The sequence below is a fragment of the Eretmochelys imbricata genome, chromosome 8 (genome assembly GCF_965152235.1).
Source record: "Eretmochelys imbricata isolate rEreImb1 chromosome 8, rEreImb1.hap1, whole genome shotgun sequence".
NCBI lineage: Eukaryota > Metazoa > Chordata > Testudines > Cheloniidae > Eretmochelys > Eretmochelys imbricata.
The window spans coordinates 34,582,905-34,607,365 of record NC_135579.1 but is presented as its reverse complement, the minus strand read 5'-3'; the positions used below and the strand labels follow the sequence as shown (position 1 = coordinate 34,607,365).

The 24,461-nt window shown below is 41.9% G+C and overlaps 1 protein-coding gene across 9 annotated transcripts in view; it reads left to right on the top strand.

Moving 5' to 3' along the window:
• The window catches only part of SIL1 (SIL1 nucleotide exchange factor), a 213,668-nt gene that overhangs the window by 128,212 nt on the left and 60,995 nt on the right, over positions 1–24,461 (top strand). For all 9 annotated transcript variants that reach the window (XM_077824245.1, XM_077824249.1, XM_077824247.1 and 6 more), the window contains 4 exons: positions 2,633–2,753; positions 4,027–4,135; positions 16,017–16,208; positions 21,300–21,421. In XM_077824245.1, the coding sequence (XP_077680371.1) occupies positions 2,633–2,753; positions 4,027–4,135; positions 16,017–16,208; positions 21,300–21,421 (544 nt within the window). The remainder of the gene's footprint in view (positions 1–2,632; positions 2,754–4,026; positions 4,136–16,016; positions 16,209–21,299; positions 21,422–24,461) is intronic.

Genomic DNA, 24,461 nt, shown 5'->3' with positions numbered 1-24,461 from the left:
TCATCACTGGAAAGTGGATATACACCAACCTTTGCAAACCTGAACAGCTTTGCCACACGCTTCATACAAACTCACTGGTAAAAATAAAAGTAAAACAAATTTATTGACTACAAAAGATAGATATTAAGTGATAAGCAAAAAGTCAGTTACCAAAATAAAATAAATTATAAGCACACAGTCTAAGCTCTCAACCCTATTAGACTGGGTAACATCTAGATTAGATTTTTCTTACCCCACTGGATATTGCAGTTCATAGTACACAGGTTTCACCCTTGAAATCTGGGCCAGTTCCTTCTGTTGGAGTCTTCATAGTGTCCTTGTTGCTTGCAGCATAGGTGGGTGCAGGCAAAAGGCCAAGCATGGGCCCCATGTGTTCTGTTTTATACCCTCAGTCCCATGTGCTTGGGGAACACAAGTCCAGACATGTCTGGGGGGCATTGCTGGGTCTCCAGGCAAGGTTGAGCAATTCCCTGATGTGGCCTCATGCAGGTGACTCATTGAATTATAGCTCCATTGCTGGACAATGGCTATTGATGGGTTGTTTGATACCCCGCTTAGGAATTGGTTACTTTCCTTGCTGTTGCCTCTGGGGAGCTAATATCTGTCTGATTCCCCAGCTTACAGTATGTTTCAGTGACAGCCATACAGCACAGTTTTCATAACTTTATATATTTGAATAGAAAAATGACTTTCAGCCGATCATAACCTTTCCACTTATACCTCACACGGCCTGCTTTATATGCAATATTACAATTATATACAGATGAAGAATGTGGGGTTTACAAGATGCTCCTCCAAGGTATAGGATGCCACATGAACATTTTATAGTTAATCTGTTTTGTCTGTTTTCCTTGCTCTAGAGTGAAAGGACATGTTTGTTTTTGTTTTGAGACATGCAGCATTTCCTACTAAAGGGAGATGTAGGAAAAGACAACTTATTTGTATCATAAATATACCTTATTAGAACAGGAAAGCCTTTAGTTTGGACTTTCCCCTACCTTTGTACATTTAAAAAAAATAAAAAACTACTATAAACTTTGGAGGTTTCTTGTTTGTGGATGTGAGACACACTCCAGGTTGATGATGGAGGAGCGGTTCAGGCACCAGTAGCTTTGACCAGCTAGGTACCTCTGTGTTCTTATGTGGGTGGAGTCCACACACTAGTTCTCCAGACTAGAGGCTTTCATATTATGAGAAAACATATTTATAATAAAATTAATTTATCTATGCCTCCAGTGCCCTTCAATAGAAAATGTTATGTGTCTCAAATTCAAGAAGACAAACATACCCTTTCACTCTATATGACTTTTAAATTAAGGAAAACAGACAAAGGAAGACTAAATACAAAATCTTCATATTGTAGAGGAGAAAAAGCGGAGTGTGTGTGTGTGTGTGTGTGTGTGTGTGTGTGAGTGAGAGAGAGCGAGATTCAGTAAGATGCCCACCCCCATCTATCAGGCAAACGTCTTGTATTAAAAGGGGAAATACACAAAAAATGGAATCATACCTCACAGGAAATATTGCCATTTTCACTTCATCCATAGAATACAGGTCCATGCTGAAATGTTCTCAGTTAGCTGTAACCTCAATCTTGTGACTAGGCAAAAGCATTTTTAGGGGGATGTGGATGATTTACTATGAATTTCCTGTTTTTTGTTGGCATTTAATGTTGATCAAATATTCCTTAAATCTGGCATCTCAGTACCCTACAGAACAACAGAGTAACATAATATCCAGAATATACCTATTGAAGTTGAAAGGATCCTCTGCTGCATGCTCTGAGCTTGTCTAGGCACCTATGGCTGTTACATGTCTCAATCTAAATATCAGTAAGTACAGAGCGGTCTGATTTCTAAGGCTCTGACCCACTATGATAAAATTATGACTGTGCCAGTAACAGGACCAGTGTCCCTAGCTCACTGGGAACTCTGCATAACCAAGTGTCACTATTTCATTGAGGAGTCAGCAGTCTGCATCTAAGTTTGTGAGGTGGTCAGGGAATGAATGGAGTGTCAGCCATGTTAACAGTTGTGTGTCCTGGGACTTCCTGGAGGTTAAATGGCACTTGTGTCAAGGTGCCATAAGAGCGGCCATACTGGGTCAGAGCAATGGTCCATCTCGCCCAGTATCCTGTCTTCCGACAGTGGCTTCAGAGGGAATGAACAGAATAGGGCAATGTGATCCATCCTTGTTATCCAGTCCTAGATTCTGGCAGTCAGAGGCTTAGGGACACCCAAGGCATGGGATTGCATCCCTGAGCATCCTGGCTAATAGTCATTGACAGACTTGTCCTCCATGAAATTGTCAAATTCTTTTTTGAACCAAGTTATGCTTTTGGCCTTCACAACATCCCCTGGCAAGGCGTTTCATGGGTTGACTGTGTGTTATGTGAAGAAGTACTTCCTTTTGTTTGTTTTAAACCTGCCGCGTCTTAATTTTGTGGGGCTGGGGAAGTGCTCAGGCTACAGCAAATGCCCTGTTCTTTGTCACACTGCAGATCTTGGCTTTTCTGCTTGACTCACTATCTTTGTTGTACGGTGTTGGAATAGAAGTGTCTGACTGAAATACACCCAGCGTGGTAAATCTTGAGAAGAATAAATGTGGCCTGAAATACTCTAACCTTTGTTTGTAGGTCAGGCTGTTCCTGCAGGGTTACACGTGCGATTAAATCTTCAAACAGGGGAAAGAGAAGCCAGGCTTCCAGATAACAAAAATGAAAAAAGTGACATGAAAGACCAGAAGAAAAGGAAAAGGTACAGTAATATAAAGTACTTGCTGTTCTGCTATACAGAGGTATATGGGCTTTTGATTTCATTTCTTTTATTAGGAGACAGATTTTCAGAAGTGCTGAATATCCACAGGTCCCAGAGTCTTTAATTGGCATTTGGGGTGCTCAGTACTTCTGTACTACTCCTAGCTGCCCTACTTCCTTTTAGCCTGGGTGCTAAAACTGCCTTTACTGTGCTTTTGGAGAGACTTTCATACTTTGTAAAGCCATGATTCTGAAACTAAACTTGCAGTATGATTTCTTGGGAATGTCACTTGTTCTTTTGAAACTTTCTGTAGCAATGGGGTGCAAATTATTTTCTAGAAATTAATGCAGCAGGATAGCTTAGGGAGGCTTTTTTCACAGAGGTTTGAGTCAGATACAACAAGGTCTTTACTTGCTGTTGTGCATTGGCTCTAAGCATTCATTTAAGTGTCAGTATTTGCTGACATACGCTCAAGATGTCACCAGCCTTCACTACATCTATTTTTTTAAAAATTGCCTAAAAAATACAACTCTCAACCATTTCCCTCCTTGTGCTCTCTTTACAAAGACAAGTTTTGTAACCATGGGGACTTCTATTTCTCAAAATACATGAGTACTACCATTCTGTGCCCCCTCCCACCTCTATTTATGATCCAAGGCATGCAGAAGCTCATTGAGATGTCCCAACCCTGGGTTTTCCTTTTGCCAGTGCAACAATGCTCACGTAGGATCAGGTTAGGATAATACAAAAAGAACAGCAGAGTTAGTTTCTTAGATTGTAGAGACTACGTGCTGCCTAATCCTTGTTTTGATATCGTCATCATCATCAACATGTCAGCTTTGGAACTGAATGGACCCATCCCAAGACATACAAGTAAAAGATCCTTGTCAATATTCTGGGCACACCTGTGCTTTTTTTTTTGTTTATGAAATCTTTCCTGTTTTATACATCCCCAGATGATATATTGGGGAGATAAACTGAGCAGTTTTTATAGCATTAGGAATTGAGATCTTGTGTTGCCATGAGGATTTTCAAACCACAGCTTTATACTGTCAGGGTGGTGTCTTAAAGCCACACTCTTAAACTGAGCACTAGATCTGACCTTACTTTGGAGCATTGATTTTTCTGCATGTCCTGTGCCAGATAAATGGGAATTTAGTACTCAACTTTTTCTCCAGACAAAAGTTGATTGTTTTTTTTTTTTAAGGATAAATTGTTTACCCATATAAAGTGGTTCCCCCACCCCCACCCCTTTTTTTTTTTTTTCTGCAAGGCTGGACGAGATGCATATCAACTCAAACTCATTTACATCACAGGAACTCAAAGAGGCTTTGGCTAAAATGAAGGAAAAAGAAAAGACAGAAAGCACAATGGAACAAAAGGTATTTCCTGTTTTTAAAGCACCCCATGAAAGGCTGGTGTAACACTGTATGAAGTATGCATTAGAAATAACATGGCTACAAGTGCTGGAAAATGTACTGTGGGGAACAATCTTGTAGGGCAGTGGTTTTCAACCTGTGGTCCATGGACTCCTTGGGGTCCGCAGAGTATGCCTAAGATTTCCAAAGGGGTCTGCTGCTCCATTCAAAATTTTTTAGGGACCTGCAAATGGAAAAATGTTGAAAACCACCATTGTAGGGGGAACCAAACAGACCATTTCCTGCTTTGCCTATGATTATGAGGCAAATATAAATTTTCTAGGTAAAATCCTGATCCCATTGAAATCAATGGCATGTCAGGATTTCCTCAGCTATGTTGCTAAAGCTGGGATTTCTATATAAATTGAAAGCTTTTGTAAAGGTAATTCTAAGCCTTCTTGTTCTAAAAAGCCGTTTATTGCACAGCTGTAGTTAATATATTTATACATATAGTCAAGTATCGGGGGTAGCCGTGTTAGTCTCTATCCACAAAAACAACAAGGGGAGTCCGGTGGCACCTTAAAGACTAACTGATTTATTTGAGCATAAGCTTTCATGGTTAAAAACCCCACTTCTTCAGTGGGGTTTTTAACCATGAAAGCTTATGCTCAAATAAATCAGTTAGTCTTTAAGGTGCCACCGGACTCCTTGTTGTTTTTATACATATAGTGTAACATATTTTGTTGATAATTGGTACATCATAAACTATAGCTGGAAAAGGTGCCACTAGTGGTAATCACAGTGTGGACACTAGTGCATTTCGGAAGTGGACTCAGGTTACTGGTTCAGTGACAGAACAGCCATCAGGTGGCCTTGTGGTCACTAACAACCGCAGTGGGATTTGAACCACAAGTGTGGAAGTTTGAATCTCCATGTAATCATCCCCTGGAACCCCCCAGGCCCCAGATCTAAATTTCTTACTGAGGCTCATGTCATACAAGTGATGCTAGAAGTGAAATGGCAGATCTCTTCGATGAACATGAAGTAGGTAACGTCAATAAGACCTCTGGTGGGATGTTGATTTCCTGGCTTTTTTGGTTGGGCATCATTATTAGATCTGAATGAGTAATACGAAGAGTAATATGTGAACATTTTTGTGAATACATCTTACCACTGTTTCTTGTGTGGTCACGTTGTTCATTGTTTTTGTAAATTTGGTTGATTGCTGGTTTGGTTAACAGCCTTCACTCAGAATCAGGAAGTAGAAAAAATTATGCTCTGACTCTAGGTAACCAATCACATGCCATGGGAAAGAAAAGCAAACAAGAATCTGTGAACTCCCCATAGCTGACTACATTTCAGCCTATTTGGTGAGCACTTCCAAATAAGCGCATTGGTAGCAATCAGATTTGGTTCTTGAATGATTTGCAAACAAAAAGTGGGCCAACTTCATTAGGTGGTTTATTGACAGTGAATTATTAACCAGCTGTAATTATTATGTTTGGATCATTTAGCTCAGGAAGGTCAATTCCTGCTCATATTGAAGCCAACTGCAAAATCCCTATAACTTTAATGGGAACAGAATAAGGCCCTGTGACAGAAGTCAGTTTCAAAAATGTCTTCACACAAAATAAATACAGTACACTTAAAAAGGCTAAAAAAACCCCACTCTTTTTGAAAAGAGACCTGCTCATTCATTTCTCTGCCTGCCAGCATAACATAAAGTTTCAACCAAGGTTGTCAGCTGTTGGCTACTCAGTCACATAGAGGCCACAATTTAAAGTAAAACAAACTACATTTCTCCTCTGCCTTGGTGGGTTCTGTGCTTACTGGCAGATTTGCTCACCTCAGAGCTTCATGGCAGTCCTCAGTTTGGCTCCTTTTGTTAGTGGCACAAACCTGCTGTTCACTCGGCTAACCTCATCACTGGACAGCATGGGGAAAAGGAGAACAATCCCTGCAGCCTCTGCTGGCCCACCTCATGGGTCGGGGGACAGGCCAGAGACCTTCCCCTCTGGTGCGACCCACAGTCCAGATCAACTCCTCTTATATCAAATAGGGAGTTGGGGGGAACCCGGGCCTGCCCTCTATTCCGGGTTCCAGCCCAGGGACCTGTGGATTACAGCTGTTTGTAGTGTCTTCTGTAACAGCTGCGTGACAGCTACAACTCCTGGGGCTACTTCCCCATGGCCTCCTCCCAACATCTTCTTTGTTCTCACCACAGGACCTTCCTCCTGATGTCAGATAATGCTTGTACTTCTCAGTCCTCCAGCAGTACTCCTACTCACTCTAAGCTTCTCGTGCACCTCTTGCTCCCAGCTCCTCGCAAGCACCTCACTAACTGAAGTGAGGTCCTTCTTAAAACCTGGTGCCGTGATTAGCCTGCCTGTCGTAATTGATTCTGGTAGCTTCTTGATTGGCTCCAGGTGTCCTAATTAGCCTGCCTTAATTGGTTCCAGCAACTTCCTTATTGTTCTGGAACAGCCCATTATCTTACTCAGGGAAAAGGGACCTGCTTAATCTGGGTCTAATATATCTACCTTCTGTCACTTCCTGGATCCTAATAGGATCTCTGGCCTGACCCTGTCACAGTATATAAGGCTCAGCAAATGGGATGTAGCTTTTTTCCCTTGATCACCAGAGAGGATTCCTCTGGGTCCAAGCTTCACTCTTGTATGTGTCCAGTGCCTGAGTCGGATAGGAAAACTGAGGCAGGAGAAGTGAGCAAAGACTGTGATGCCCCTTCTTTGGGTCCCCCAAAACTCTATACTGCCATCACAGTCCCCATATATCACCAAGATGTTTAGCCTATCAGTTGATTAGAAATGTTATTCCTTCAGTCCAGTCAATGTGTTACAGTTGCTCTAGCAATATTCTTATCATCCTTTGGGCAAGACATCTCCGTTTTCAGAGAATTATTTATCTGTTAGCCAATATTACTGATAGAAGAATTTTTTTATGAATGCCATTTAAATGCAAAAATCAGTAATAACCCATTTTGTGAGAATGAGCCATGTGTGACACTCCCCAGAGGTACTCAGAGTTGTGAGGTACCTCACCACTGCCTGCCCTTAGCGTGAAGCAGTCTTGCGTGATGCCTGTTGTAGCTCAGCTTTCTGAAACCAACAGCCTCTGGACACAGACAAGCACTGACTTCTGGTCTCCAGAGACCTAACCCTCTCCTGTGCAGGGTAGTGACAGATGCACACTAATCCCCGAGCCCCTCTGCCAGCCTCCCTGTCATAAATATAAAGGGAAGGGGTAACCACCTTTCTGTATACAGTGCTATAAAATTCCTCCTGGCCAGAGGAAAAACCCTTTAACCTGTAAAGGGTTAAGAAGCTAAGATAACCTCGCTGGCACCTGACCAAAATGACCAATAAGGAGACAAGATAATTTCAAATCTGGAGGCGGGGGGAAACAAAGGGTTCGTCTGTCTGTGTGATGCTTTTGCCAGGAACAGATCAGGAATGCAGCCTTACAACTGTTAGTTAGTAAGTAATCTAGCTAGAAATGCGTTAAATTTCCTTTTGTTTAATGGCTGGTAAAATAAGCTGTGCTGGAGGGAATGTATATTCCTGTTTTTGTGTCTTTGTAATTTAAGGTTTTGCCTAGAGGGATTCTCTGTGTTTTGAATCTGATTACGCTGTAAGGTATTTACCATCCTGATTTTACAGAGGTGATTCTTTTACCTTTTCTTTAATTAAGATTCTTCTTTTAAAAACGTGATTGATTTTTCATTGTTCTTAAGATCCAAGGGTTTGGGTCTGTGTTCACGTGTACAAATTGGTGAGAATTCTTATCAAGCCTTCCCCAGGAAAGGGGGTCTAGGGCTTGGGGGGGATATTTTGGGGGAAGACATCTCCAAGTGGGCTCTTTCCCTGGTCTTTGTGTAAGACGCTTGGTGGTGGCAGCATTAGTTCAAGGACAAGGCAAAGTTTGTACCTTGGGGAAGTTTTTAACCTAAGCTGGTAAGAATAAGCTTAGGGGGTCTTTCATGCAGGTCCCCACATCTGTACCCTAGAGTTCAGAGTGCGGAAGGAACCTTGACAATCCCCATCTGTAATATCCAGCCCCTATTACTGAACGCTCACAGAAATAGCCTGGAAAGCTGTCTCCAAAGAGACAGCATACACACAGCTTGACTGGCACAACTCCAGATCAGGCCCTTTGTAACAACACAGCACTGGAATCTGCTTATAGTGAAATCAAATATATTTACAAAAATATTAAGATTTAAGAGAGAGAGCTAGGATAATAAGAACAGGTTCTTGTTCCAGTGACGTCCCTATAAGTGCATCACTGTAGGTGCGGCAGAGCCCCTTGTGCCTCGGATCGGAAATCTTCATCAGCAGTGCCTGTCGGACCACACGTGCACCTCCCCTTTGAGCTGTGAGTGACGTGTATATATAGCACTGTGTAGTCCAACCGCTCCCCACTTCCATCTCTACAACCTTTGGTCTGGGACGAAATCTGCAGCAAAGCCCGTTTCTCCTTTTCCCTCAGTAGATAGTGCCTTACCTGTCAGTTTTTAGTATACTTAGAGGAAAGGAGAAGTACTATCCAAAAAAATGTTTTAGTTTTAATTTTACTGTTACTTCATAGTTTAGGTTTTCATTTTCCTGCTTCCAGATTGGGAAGCTTTTTCCCTCACCCTTATGCTGGATCTCCCATCTTTAAGTGGTGTGCCTCTTGCTGGAATGCTCTCCATGTAACGGATGGTCACCTGTAGTGTATTATTGTTTAGGAGAGGGACATTCCCACAAAATTGTTCCCACTGCCATGAATTGACTTCTAGAGCCAGAAAAGACTGGGACATTGAGTTATGACTTCTCATGGAGAAATCACTGAGTCCATTATTAGACCTGGGCCTGGACTCTCCCCAGCAAATGGGATGCAGCCAGGTCATCTGCTGATCCAAATTTGCCGCATCCCTTTTAGAGAAAGTAGTCTCTTTCTTGCTCTGATGAGAAGGAACAGGCTTCCTCCTTACACTCTGAGCCACAGCCCATCAGAACACCATCCCTTCTGAGGTTAGTCGCCTCAACATCCTCTGATGGGACATAGTTCCAGGGCCTGTTTGAGTACTACTGGTATGAAACAGTAGTCTAAGGACCCTAACCCTATAGCCCTCGGCATCATCTCTTGGCACTGGAGACTGAGACAGGCCGACTTCAGGAGCTATGGTACCGATAGAACTGCCAGCTTCTTTTTCTGCACTGCCGAAGCTGCTGGCTCTGCACCCTCTGTTCCCTTCTGACTGCCCATGACGGTTGCATGAAGCACCATTTCTTGCCATTGACTGGTTTCGTTGTTGCTGTACAGAGTTTCATATATAGTTAGTTGACAGTGTGTGTTAGTCAATAGAGTCCCAGTTGGAACTTTGCTCCAAGCAGGGCATGCCTTGCTGTCCTGGCTTCAAGCCGTGTGCGTCATGCAGCAGTCCAATACCTATCAGTGATCTGCACGATAGCTGTCTTAAGTCTGGGAGAAGGCCATTGCAAAGACAGGTGCCACATCTGTAAGAACTTTCACCCGCGTGTAGGAGCAGGATTTTATAATTGTACTTTTAAGAATAGAGGTACTAATGTATGTCTTGATTTCATTTTACCAGCCACCCTTTTTGAATAGCAGAAAGGAATGACCCTCTGGGACTCTGGTAGGAATGCATCTGACAGACTGCCAGTGTCTGTACTGATGTTAAGGCAGGGACAGACCAGAACAATCCTTATGACTGATTATGGTCACCCTTTTGTTTTAGGATAAGTTATAATGTCTACTATCTTTTCCTATATGTATTACAAATTAGGCACTCTAGTTAAATATACAATAAGGTTTAGTAAGTAAAAGACAGGATTTTGTATTGTGTCTATGATAAATAGATTAGAGAAATGTTGAGGGCCTGAAGCCCCAATGTGAATTGTTTTAGTTATAAGATTTAGCAAGACTTAATTCACAATAAGAAAAGGAGTACTTGCTACTCTGAAACCTGTCTTAATTCACAGTGTATTCTGTATACCTTTGAAGGTTTCTGTGAGAGACTGTTTGTGTGAATGAGGAATGCATGCATCAGTAAAAGATAAGTTGTGAAAGCCATCACAAATGTCCAGATGGTCAAGAAAAAGTGAGAGACTTGGAAACACCAGGAGACAATCAGAAAATATCCATTGTATCCAAGGCTAAACATATTAGCAGCATTGACGACCTCAGAGGTGAGGCAGGCACCCCCGAAGGCGAGACAACAAATAGGAGATAACAATGGGAAGCCCGACAATAATCAGCAAATAACAGCAGAAAACCCCAAGATTAACACCACTTAAGGACTAATGATTGCAGGATGACATTGCAAAATGCATGGACTCAAATGGGAATTTACAGCTATAAAGGTGGGGTGTTTTGTCATGGAACTCTGGGTTCAGTCCTGCAAAGCCTTGGAGCATTGGATCGCGACCGACAGAGCCTAGCTCCTCACTCATGCTCCATCTAACTGGCATTAGATTGACTTGAGCTACAACAGACTGGTAACTATAAAGACCATCTGCAGGACTTGTGTGTTTGTGTGTATGCTGTGTGACTGAAAAGCATATGCTAACTGTCGTATTTTCAATAAATATGGCGTATGTGCCTTCTCTCTTATAAAAGATCCCATGTGCTTTGTATAGCATAACACGCGATCCAAGAAGGAGCAGTATATCTGCTTGGGGGCGTTATTGATAGAGGCTACTCTTTGGCCGGCGTTGGAACCCTCAACTGTGGTATCCACACTTGCACTTCGGCCTCGGCGGTCAGCATAGTTCCTGCACTGGAGTCAGCCCAGCACCGCTCCATTTCACCTGCGCCAAAGAAGAGGCTGAAAAAAAAGAAGCCCCTTGGCATTGAAGGAGAGAGGGGCCTCAGGCAAAGGACCTGTGTCGGGCCATGTACCCGTTATGGGGCTTCATGGGGGTACTGTGGTGGTCGAACTCACCAGCCCTGCCAGGGTTCTGCCCCCTACCCCAGGCAGTGGCAAGGGCGTTGTCAGTCTGTGTCCCCAACTGGCCCAGCATGGACTGAGTGGTCAGGATCCCAGACAGCGTCCTGTCATCCTTCCTTTGGTGGCAGGATCCCAAGCTGGTGTTGGAAGGAGTTCCCTTCGCGGCCCCAGCCTCGTCAGTGACCCTTGTCTCCGACATCTCAGACCTGGGCTAGGGAGTGCATCTGGGTGCCCTCGATACTCAAGGTCGCTGATCCAGTCACAATCATTCCCTGCGTATCAATGTCAAGGAGCTCAAGGCTGTTTTACTAACCTGCCTCGCCTTTCTACCTCAGATGCAAGGCAGAGTAGTCCAGGGCCTGACGGACAACACGGCTGTGGTCTTCTATATAAACAGGCAGGGCGGAGCCAGGTCATCTATTCTCTGTCAGGAAGCCCTCTGGCTCTGGGACTTCCGTCTGCAGCACAACATCCATCTTGTAGCCTTCCAGGAACCAAGAAGGCTTTGGCAGATCGCTTCAGCAGGATATTCTCATATCACCACAAGTGGTCCCTTCATCCAAAGGTGGCCAGTTCCATCTTCCACAGATGGGAAACTCCCCGGGTAGACCTGTTTGCGTACCGGCAGAACAGGAAATGCCACATCTTCTGCTCGATTGGAGGCATGGTCAGAGGATCACTGTCGGACGCCTTTCTGCTCCCGGGGTCAGGGGCTCTGATGTACACCTTCCCTCTGGTGCCGTTACTACCCAGGGTCCTCACAAAAATCAAACGGGACAGGGTGAGCGTCATCCTCACAGCACCGGCGTGGCCACACCAACACTGGTTTAGCACTCTGATGGACCTCTCGGTGCCAACCCCGTTCCAGCTACCACTCTGGTCAGATCTGTTGTCCCAGAACCACGACAGTCTTCTGCACCCCAACCTGGCAGTGTTATATCTGACCGCTTGGCTGCTATGTGGCTAAACGTGCAAGAGCAGCAGTGCTTGGCTGAGGTTCAGCGCGTTCTGCTGGGAAGTAGGAAGCTCTCCACCAGGTGACCTACATGGCCAAGTGGAAACGGTTCACCTGCTGGATTGCGGACAAAGGTGTTCATCCTGAGTCTCAAGCTTCGTGATTTGTCCCTCTCATTGATCAAGGTCCATGTAGCAGCCATCTCAGCCTTCCACCCACTGTTTGAGGGAGGTCAGTTTTTGCTTAGAATATCACGGCCAGATTCCTTAAGGGCCTGGAACACCTCAATCCACACGTCAGGGACCCTGTCCCTCTGTGGGACTTGAATCTGGTGCTGTCGCAGCTTGTGGGTCCTCCCTTCAAGCCACTGACTTCCTGCTCCCTCCTTCTGCTGGTCATGGTGATGTCGGCCTGCCAGGTATCCAAGATTCGGGTGCTCATCTTGGAGCCTCCTTACACGGTCTTCTACGCAGACAAGGTCCAACTAAGGCTGCACCCGGGATTTCTTCCCACGGTAATCTCTCAGATTCACTCGAGCCAGGACATTTACTTACTGGTATTCTTTCCGATGCCGCATAGATTGGAGGAGGAGTGCTGGCTACATGCCCTGGACATCAGAAGGGCTCTGGCCTTCTACACTGACAGGATCAAGCCGTTCCATAAGTTGACGCAATTATTCGTCCCTTTGGCCATCAGAATTAAAGGTCCTGTATACACTCAAGGAATTTCTTTTGGATCACTGCCTGCATTCGCTTCTGCTACGACTAAGCAAAGGTGCCACTCCCTGGCGATTGTCACTGCCCACTCTGCCAGGGCACAGGCCTCTTCGGCAGCCTTTGTGCTTATCTAGGACATCTGTAGAGTGGCCACCTGGTCATCTGTCCACACTTTTACATCCCACTATGCCCTGACCCACCAGGCCTGGGAGGATGCTGGTTTTGGTAGGGCAGTACTGCAAGCCACTAAATTATGAACTCTGAGCCCACCTCCGTGGATGCTGCTTGTGAGTCCCCTAAAATAGCATTGACATGAGCAAGCACTTGAAGAAAAAACAGTTACCTACCATTTTGTAAATGTTGTTCTTCCAGATGTGTTCATATCCATTCCATTTCCTGCCCTTCTACACCTCTGTCAGAGTTGTCAGCCATGAGGAACTGAGAGGGTGCAGGGCCGGCGGCATGGGAATGCCACTCCACCGCATGGGAATGCCACTCCAGGGGGTGCCACAGCCAGCCCTACACATACCGCTAAGGCAGAAATCTCAGACAACTGTGCATGTGGGCGCTCACACACCTAGAACAGAAAGGACATGAGCAACACACCTCAAAGAACAATAGTTATGAAAAGGTAGGTAACCATTTTTTGTAGAAAAGTTACTCCAGAGGTAAGAAGCAGGATTGAAAACAAAATGAAGATGATGCAGCTGCCTTTTATATTTTTTTGCCATGTGGCTTGTACTTCCTTTGTCCCAAACACAAGCTTCACAGTACATGGCACGGAAGCCTTAGACTCTCTGAGTTCTCTGTCCACAGGCATACCACACGCTTTGCTGACTCATAAGGTGTCTTCCCTGGTCCTTTCAATGGGTTCATTGTACAGTTGATGATCCTTGATGGGTCATTGAACAGGTTAGGCAGTGCTGATGCCAATCTGCCTGGGAGCGTCACCCAGAAACATCACAAGTTTGGAAATACAGATATACCATACATATCTATAACTTTCCTTCTTATAGTCCAGTAAACCTTGAAATGCCCCTTTTGAGGTGCCTCACCACCAGCAGACTCTTCTTCCCTGTTACTTGTACTCCCCTGCGCTCCCCCTTTTGGGTTCACATCCCTCTTTTCAACCTGTTTTTCCTGTTAACTTCACATGCAAATAGAGGTTCCATTGTGTTGGTTTTACAATGCTTCATTTACTTCAGCAGCAGGGATAGGTGAATAGACATGCTTTTGTCTGGCAGAAGCCCTGTTTGTCTGCCTTGTAACAGAATTTTAAACATAATTTCAGGGTATATAGGTACACATTTCCTTATAGAGTGTCAGTACATGCATTTCTTACTTATATTGATGACCAGTGTATCATTGGCTTTCATTTGATAACTTACTGAGCACTTGTTTGATAAGTACTATGAAAGCAGTGTGTTGGGTGTAATGAGTTTGTCAGGCCTGATAGGAGTTGCTCACACAGAGTACTGAACCCTCTGCCATTGAGGGGATCCTAGGGTCACACCATGTCCTTCAAAAACTATTTTAATAGATATGGCAACAACTGGGATAAAAACAACTACATCTAATGGATGTAAAATACTCCATTTTGCATCATTTACTACTGTAAGGACCAAATTCATCCCTGGGGTAATGCCACTGAAGTACAGTTGACTTAACACAAAGGATGAACTTTGCTTTATAACCCTATTGCTCATTCTCCTTTGTTGGGAGGAATGGGGGTAGTGTTCTGAATTTCCGTACAGTGTATATAGCAATTTAACCAATGCAAACAGTAGCACAAATTGTACAGCCACCATTAGATTGACAGCGATTTAACTTTCATCCCTAAATTGTTCTCTCTGACAGCTTGAGCCCACAGATTTCTTTTGCATGAACCATAAAGTGTGTGTGTGTGTGTGTGTGTGTTTAATGCTAGAATATGTTAGGTTGGAATGAGCAATGAAATCGAAAACCTTTTGGGCTCAGGTCCTCTCACACCATTCTCTTCCGTACAAAGACAAGTACATTTCCATTCTTTGATGTGTCTGTTCATTCTTAAGTGGACCCTGGAATGGTCTTCCTTGTTTTCATAATCTTCCTGACCATGCTTCAACGTATCTCACATTTAGTCTTTTTTCTCTGCTTCCTTTCTGGCTTTCTCTATCTATATATCAGTAGTTTCAACTCTGTCCCTCCACACAGTTTAATCACGGTTAATGGAAGAACTTTCTTCTATGCAGTTCTTGCTACCTGGAACAACTTACCTGAGTCTCTTCACCTCATTAACTTCTCATCTCCTTTCATATCTCAGCTGAAAGTATCTCTCTTCTTTCTTACCTTCCACATGTGACTTATAGTCTCACCCTCTGCTGTTACCGAACTCTCCAAAACTTCATAGGGTATTGTTTGTATGAGAGATATTATATAAAATAGAGTTCTACTGCACTGTCACATCACCAGACTGAGTATTTGACACATTCTTGCCCATTTTAAAAGTGAGTTTAAGGAGTCAGGGCCTTCATCACAGCAGCCTGCCCAAATTCAGTTTAGGGAGCTACCTTGATGTTTGTTAGATACAATAATCTCTATTTCCTATCCTAAACTGTTGTGCAAGATTGCTGGATGCTCTTAAATAGCTGCTGCCTTCCTGAGCGTATGCTAGGTGCCTGCATTTTAGTGGTTGGTAAAGTGATTCTGGAATTTGTCATCTCGAAGCCTTTGGGATGCAAGACACTGTATAAAAATGTGAGAAGATGACGATGATAGTATTGAATGGACTAAATATTGTGGCACTTTTAGCCTTATGGCATATCAAGAGTAATGCTTTTTTATTTTGGTTGATCTTGAACGGTGTGTAGGAAGGGGATAGAGAGATGATATAGAATGGTAGGTGCAGACAAAGCTGAGGTAATTTCTTCTCTCTTCATATTAGTATCTAAGGGCCAGATTTTAAAGGTATTTAGGCACCTAAAAATGCAGATAGAAACTTAGTGGAATTTTCAAAAGCTCAAATTCCCCCTGGTTTCAGTTGGTGTTAGTGTGATTTTTAAAAGTGTGTAGATACCTGAGTGCCTATTTGCATCTTTAGGTGCCTAAATACTTAGATGATCTGTCTCTAAATCTCTAAATCAAAGGCCTCAAACTCGCTGAAGGTTAAATTCCACTTCTAAGTTATCTGTAGGCTGGGGTGTACCTTTAGGATGATGTACTCCACTAATCCACTATTTTAACATCTGTATTTCTTTTGGTTTTACTTCTCTCATTTCTAAGACTAATCTGGAAGATGTGAGACAAAGGTTTCGTCCCATAGAAGAGCTGAAGAAGGAGTTTGAAGAACTCAACATGAAGATAGAAACTGATTTTGAAATTATGGTGAAATTAATCAACAAATTCAATAGCTCTACTTCTACTCTGGATGAAAAAGTAGCAGCACTGTACGACCTTGAATATTATGTTCATCAGGTGAGGTAACAAAAAAACATTAACAGTTGTTGTGTAAAATCCAGGGAATATGGTATCATAAATGTGGTTTTATTCTTCTTTTCAGTATCCGATAATACATATTACTTAATTATGGCAATCCAAGGACAATAAGCGATTTCACAGGACAACTGCAGCCTTATTTTATATCTGCATTTCTAATACATTATTATTCTAAATTGATAAAATATAATCACTGTAGAGGCCAAGTTTTCACAATTTGCGGTGTGTTCTCAGCCCTCTGTATGGATCTATCTTTTTGCATGTGGTTGATGAAGATGGGTTTTATTTGCCATTTGTGTGTATATTTGTACTGTTGAAGTTATTAGTCAGTGCCCTGAATGCCTTGCAGGGTACAGGGATGGGTACTTTATAAATATAAATAAAATTATTATTCTTTTATTATTACATGAAAGGCATCTGTTGTCCTGCGTAACTAGGGTGACCAGATGTTCTGGTATTACCCTGATATGAGGGGCTTTGTCTTTTATACAGACAACTATGCCCCTCCACTATGGAAAAAAGAAGTGTCCCAATTTTTTTCATACTTGCTATCTGGTCACCCTATGTGTAACCCTTCATGATTATCTCTCCTCATACGTCTCCATACATTATATCAAGAAAGGGAACCCACGCATGCTCACACACATACAGAAAGTCCATCTTTTAGCTCAGAACAACTTAGAAATGGGATGTAGAACCTCTCAAATATGGGCCAACAGGTGACCAGAATTTGTTAGACCACCAAATAGCTGTCTGATGGTATGTGAAATGAGTTTCAGTTCTCAGTGAACAGTTACCCATGTCCCAAAAATCATTTTCAGCACCTATTTGCTTTCTTGTGTACAATCTCAGTGCAGAGACCAAGGACAGAATGGACCTTGTAGAGAAAAGTACCCTCTTATATCACATGCAGATGTGGTTCTGACACATTTGGTTTGAAGCAGATTGACAGAGGCAATATGGGGAAGCTTGCAATACTGTTCTCAGTGCTGAACCTTCTCTGGGGAGTTCAGTCTCTAAAGATGTTAATCTGGCACCTTTCACTAGCATGAAATGTATTTTAAAAACAGTTTTTGGGAGAAGCAAGGTCTGATGAGAAGCAAAGTCCATCTGCCAAGCTGCAAAAGAAAAATCTCTTCAAAGTATTATTTCCAGAGCTTTTCATCTCCTATTCCCATACTGAATCTTTCTCACAGACATTCACAGAGTGGCAAACCTTGTCACTCTCTTTCCTTGCAATACTTTTGCTGCCATGTGCACCTGACTTACTCAAAGAATAAACTTGGACTGCCAATGCCCTAATGGCTGGTTATATACACTCCAGGATCAGGGGGAATCAAGTTCAAACCCTGCGATTCAGAAATGCTTGTGTAGATGGTAAGTTCCCATTCTGTAGGACCAGAGTGGTGAAGGGAATCTTACCCAAACACAAACAGGTGGGACTCTCAACTACTAGAAGAGAGAAAATGGAGGGGAAGCTGGAATATGAATAGAGGATAGCTGCAGTTTTATGGGCAGTCCCTCCATGTCCCACAGGCAGCTATTAAGAAATACGCCTGCTGAGGGGCAGGTAATAACTGTTCCTCCTCTTTCTTCCTCCAGCTAGTTGAGTGCACCCAGGATGTTCTCTCTATTTAATATTAACTTTAGCAACACTTGCTTAGTGTAATTACTGAAGGGCAGCCAAATACGGTCTTGGAGCGTGACACAGAAAAGAATTAGTCAGGAGTTCTCTGTCCTGTGACTCAGTTACACCAATGCAGGCTGATGGATCTGAGTAGCAATCCTTAACAGGACATTACAGAAGAGTGTGGAAAACAAGAAGGCAGGGCTACACAGATCTATTGAGGAGAGAGATTGGCTCCATTCCTTCTTCTTTAACAAGGTGATGTCCCAGCAAGTCTGTCAACCTCCAGAGTCTTTCAACCTTAGTCCCTACTGCACCACCAATGCGAATACTCCAGCTCCTGTGTGCTACCCTGTACTGGCTCCTCCGTTCTTAGAATGCCAAGGGTACTGTTGATGGGAAGCCCTGGAGTGGAAAATCTTTTGTACTGTGAGTTTTCCTAGCAGAGTATTACTGTCTACTCTGAGGAGCAAGTCATGGGGAAGTCCCAGATTGCTGGCACATAAGCAGTGATCAGTCCTTAGGATGTAGCAGAGAATCCACTGAATGTGCTGAGCTCAACCTTAAGAATGTAATCAGGGGAGGAAGCAGTGGTAAGGGGTCAGGGATTGGATTAGATTGGGGTTGGGTGGTAGAAGGACTGGATTGGGAGATTTACCCAACTTGATCTTTCACAGAGAATCAGCCCAGGGTCATGGGTCTTCTCCAGCTCTTATTTTGCCAGAATCAGTTGGCCCTGTGCTAATCAGGATTCAGCTTAGTGTGTTTGGGTAGCTCTTGAGAGACAGAGAATGTTGTGATGTTTTCTGTAACATGCAAAAAACAAAACAAGTATAAAGAAAACAGAGCATAACTCATTTATGAACAGAGCCCAGAGTGTTCACACCCCAGCGCACACAGAGCCTAGGCCCCTTTTTATAGTTTGCAGTCTCATTTTTCTCTCTCAGATTATTTTCTCTTCTTTCCTTGTCTTTCTTCCTTCCCACTTCAGAACTGCAACACCATTTTACGGTGTTAATTTCCTCTCCTCTCTGTCTTATTGACAGTCTTCTTTTCTCTTGTTTCTAATATCTCCTCTATTTTCTCTCTCTCTCAATCTCTCCCAATTTAAAGTTTGCTCCCACTGTGAGTACTGTCATATTTACTTGTCTCCCATACCCCCATCTCCACTGCATGCTTGCTTTATTGGAGTGCTTTTATGAACTTGGGCTTTCTTCTCTGCTGTTTCCAGTGGGCTGGAGCTAAGCATTAGCTATAACAACACTGCATACATTGCTCAGCAATGCATTCCCAGCTCTGCAGGTAGGTTAATGCTTATGTGCTTTAAAAAAAAAAAGAAAAGAAAAGAAAAAACAAACAATGTGAGGAGTAGCAGTTTTCACAGCAGATGCCAAAGAACAAAATAAGGTTAAAACATTTTTTTAAAAAGTTTGTATATTGTTTTTACAATTTATACTCCAGTCTTGTGACTTGGACACCTTTCACTGGAACTGGAGGTAGAATATGGGACTCGCTCCCAGGTGAGAGTAGAATGATGACTGACCTCACTGTGATCAGTATAAATGCAAAACTCATGTTTTTTGATTTGGCTTTCCCTCATTAAGCTCTTTATATAGACATATCTGCAAAGTGTAAACTAACCAATTTATTGTTCCTACAGACTGAGAGAGACTTGATATTTCTAGTTTTAAATATTCTTAAATATTACGGTGATTGAGCATGATCAAGGAGATTAGATTAGATTTATATTGCAGTTAAGATCACTCTAGAGGAGGGTTGACTCAGAGAAAGGAAAGGAGATACATGAGGTCAGGTTTATAGAAAAATTAGAAGAATGTGATCCAAAGGACTGAGGAAAAAATGGTTGATGCAAACGATCTCACAACTGGACTCCAAGGTACCATTGATTCTTGCTGAGGAGCAATAAATTGCCAAATGAAATGTTGGGTACCACCTCATAATGAATTATAGATAATGCATGTAAACCTAAGCCCTGATTCAGTAGGATTTAGGCAGTGAAGTCAATGGCAGTGAAGTCAATGAGGTTATATTAAGCATATGGATCAGTGTTTGTATGATTTGGAATCTTGCTTTAGGTATTTGACCCATAATCAATTTTGTTAAAGGAACACTGTCAAGATAAAAATATTTTACTAATAAAAATTTAGATTATTAAATTTGAAACTAATCTGCTAACTCTGTTGTACTCTATTTGGAGTATTTTGTTACTATTAGCACTTCAGTCAGTTTAGTCAGGGAACCTGGACCGATCAGTTTTACCTTGTTGACCCAACAGTCATTTTTGGTTGTTTTTCAGTGTTTCTGTCTCCATCACCAAACAGGAATGGTGGGAAATCTAAAAACAAAAAGTTCCATGAATATACAAAACAATTTTGAAAATTCCTTGAAGACTGCTCTCTAGTAGATTTTTGAAAAAATCCTTCTTTTAAATTTAGCAGCAGTAAACTTTGCACTAAATAAGCCTGAACTGCTTGAGACTCTCCCTTTAGGTAACAATTGCAAACTACTTGCAGGCACTTTTCTAGTGTTGATTCAGATTTATTTTTCCCTCCTTTTCCCCTGTGGTAGCCCAAAATCTGTTTCAACTAGAAGTGCAGCAGATGAATGTAAGAATATTAGAACATAGGAATTGCCACAGATGATCAGACCACTGATTCATCTACTCTGGAATCCTGTCTCAGAGTGGTCAGCCCAGTACTGGCTGCTTCAGAGGAAGACACAAGAAACCCTGTAGCAGGCACTTATGGGATAACCTGCATCCAAGGAAAGTTTCTTGCTAGCCTCTATTAATTCGAGGTTGGCTTCTACCATTCAAGTTAACACAGTACCTTGGACTATATTAATGTAGAATGTCAGGAATAGTTTGTCCATCTCTTGCTTTAACCAGAAGCTTAGAATGTGAAGTTAGTGCATTATTGCTGCTGCTGACAGGCTGCTTGACAATTATTTCTAACACTTCAAGCCTGCCAATTACAGCTCACTTTGTGTATATGTATAGAACACAATTCCCTATGTTCCCAATAATGGCCTTCTAGTGTGAGAATAAGTGAGAATTTACTTTGTTTTGACAGTGTCAGGTTCCCTGAGTTAACAACACGTGTCAGGGGAAAGTTTTGATAGCTAATCAAATTATTTGAATTTTCAGTGATGCGTTATATATTTGATAATAGCCACCTGTCTGCGTATATTATTTCTGGAAGTGTGGAATGTGATGCTCACAGGGAGCAGTGTATGATTTATGAGCCATGATTTTTTTCTTCAATTTTAAGAAGCTTTCAAAACAAAATTCCAGATAGATTTGGAAAAGATAAAATTGATTTAGATGTTATGTTATGTTCTAAAGTACTCTGCTTGAAAACTTGATGGGAACCCAAGTGATGCATGTTAAGTTTTACATTAGTGTGGAATCTATTCATTCATAGGTGGACAATGCAAAAGACTTTCTTTCCTTGGGTGGACTTCAGCTTGTGATTAATGGAGTAAACAGCACCGAGCCTGTGCTAAAGGAACATGCTGCCTTTGTCCTGGGAGCTGCACTATCTAGGTGAGCAGTGTGTGTGTGCTCACTGGGAACGGGGGTGGGGGAGGATGAATGGGAAAGAATAGCTTTTTAAGAGATCAGATAATCGAGATACTTTTCTTCACCTTTCTGAACAGATGGGTATTTTATCCTATCTGGTACACATGAAAAATTCCCAGGCTAGTGGAAATGTGACACCAGAGAAATTTCCCTTCTCTTCTCCTTCCCTTTGTCTTTTCTTCACTTCTCCAGGGAATAGTTCATTTTTGAATAGTGAGACTGTGACATCAGATATACTTTAGTCTTCTGGGAGAACACAAGTCAAGGTTATGAATCCAGGGGCCTAATTTTGCCATTGAAATGCACATGTGTAATTCCCATATTAAAGCTAAACTTGCATTGGAATTGGTGTCAAGAAACTGAACAGATGACAGGCTGATCTGAAAGGTGTTTATAACACACTGAAAGATGGCTACCACAGAAAGGAATCCATTTTTCCTCATGCTGCACTGTGTTCTAATGTTCTTCAAATTGTAGGAATGTTGGCAGCTTGGGTTTGAATGTTGGGGTTTTTTAAAAGCTTTTATAGTGAGTGTGGTGGGGAAGGGATGAATATGAATAATACAGAGAAGTCAAGAAGGCTGAAAGCCAAAACCTTTTTAACACCCCCCCCCCAAAAAACAAAACAAAACCCTGTTTGTTCTTATGCCCTGAAATATGGTCACACTTTTTACATCATCGTGAATTATTTGTCATTTTTTATTATATAAAAGCTAGCATTTCTTTTAGAGGCTTATGTACAGTGAAACAGATCCTAAACTGGTGTGAATTGGCATACTCCATTGACTTCAGTGAAGTTACACTGATTTACACCAGCTCACAATCTGACTCACAGTTTTCAGACTGAGCTTGAATTTTTGGTCTCAGTGAGCTCTACCAAGTAAGCTAAAAAAAATTTCAAAACTCAAAATGAATTAATGTGATAGACTGGTTTCTTTGTCAGACATTCTCTCAGAACAGAAATGCAATCCCTTTTCTATATTCTGATCATTTAGAGTACCATTTAAAACTACAACTTTAGTGGCTTTATTGGACTTTCTGCTAAAGCGTAAAACTTTAATTGTAAGTTTTACATCTGTCATAGATGCAATGCAGGGAATTTGGAAACATTTAAGGGCAATCTGAAATACAAAGGGGAAAATTTTAAATCACATCTTCCCTGAGAGAGCTAAAGCAACACAGTCATGACACAATAAATTAATGATATTGTGATCTGAATGTATATAATTGGCTACTAATGCATGTATATTTTTTCTCACTAAATTACAAATGCCTGTTGTGGGGAAGAAGTATATCTTTTTCAGATACGGTACTAAAGTACTGTTCTTGCAAACATTTAATTTTTTTTAAAAGAGCTTTCTGACAGATGTCAGAGTAACAGCCGTGTTAGTCTGTATTCGCAAAAAGAAAAGGAGTACTTGTGGCACCTTAGAGACTAACCAATTTATTTGAGCATAAGCTTTCGTGAGCTACATCCGATGAAGTGAGCTTATGCTCAAATAAATTGGTTAGTCTCTAAGGTGCCACAAGTACTCCTTTTCTTTTTCTGACAGATGAGTTCAGTGGTTCAGATGATGTACTGTCTCATTCCTTCGTTCCCATATTTGAGGAGCTTTTTATTCTTTTTACCTGGCTGTGCTTAAACTTTCTTATTAAATAGACATTTACATGCCGACATGTTTAGTTTGTGATATCTGGTTAATTTATTTGCTGAGTGCTTATTTTGTGTTTAAAAAGAAACTTTTTTTTTCCTTTTTAAACTTTCCTCAACACATTTTTTTTGCATTGTTTTTTTCTAAATCAAGATTATTATTACTGTTATTGTTTATTAAGCCTGTGTTGTTGCATGGGTGTGGCAGTTAGGTGAAGATAATCCACGTTCTGTGCAGTCTCCTTCATACAACCGATGAATGTGTTGCGTGCACATTAGCAGTAGAATAAGGGTGGTGATTGGGTGAGTTACCTCTGATATCACAGTGGTCTAGGACTCTTATAATTCATGAAGTCAGAATGGCTGAGAACTTAAAAATTAGGTGGTAACAGACCCTGAATCCCAGTGATGATTGAACCTGGTGATATTCTAAATGAAAAGAGCTCTCAACCATGCTTGTAGCTGTCCATCACTTCACACTGACTCAACGGACATTCTAGGCTTCTGAGTGACACACAGAGAGAGTGGCAATCCTAGAATCTTCTTCTTTGTTTATTTGTATTGCAGTAGTGCCTAGGAGCCTCATATATGGATCAGGATCTCCTAGACGAACGCAGAACAGAAAGACAGTTTCTGCCCCAAAGAATTTACAGTCTATTTCCTGGTCTACACACAGATTTTATACTAGTATAACTATTTCAGTTATGGAAGTGATATTTTTTTAACCAATTTAGTTTCACCAGTGCAACCCCTGGTGTGGACACAGCTATACTGATATAAAAATCCGTCTGCAGGTGTATCTTAGTCTTCTTCCCATACAGGAATAAGCTATATTGGTATACATACTTTTATACTGGAGTAACTGTGCACACACTTAAGTGTATTGTACTGCTTGTAATGTGTGTGTGTGTGTGTGTGTGGTGTAAATGATAAAACTTTTGTGTGTAGACAAGGCCTCAGTATAATACAAGAAACAATAAGTAGGTACAGACAGACTGGTAGAGGGGAACAAAAGGAAGCCTTAGATAATAGGAAACAGAAGTTCTAGGTTCTACTTCTGGCTGTGCCACAGACTTCCTGTATGACTTTCATCAACTCATTTACTTTTGTTTGAAGGTAGCCAGTTGAAATAGTTTTATTCCATTTTAGATTAATTGAAACCAATTGTGGTTTAGAACACTAAATCGTCTCAAACTCTGCACAAATCTCAAACTGAAGACCTTTCAGCTTTAAAATGAATCAACTTATTTTCTTCAAACTTGGTTTGTCTTTAACTCTGGCCACAGAAAAGTATGTTTTTTCCAAACGTATTCAGATTTATTCAGAATGATGTTGCCACTCCCCCCTGAGGTG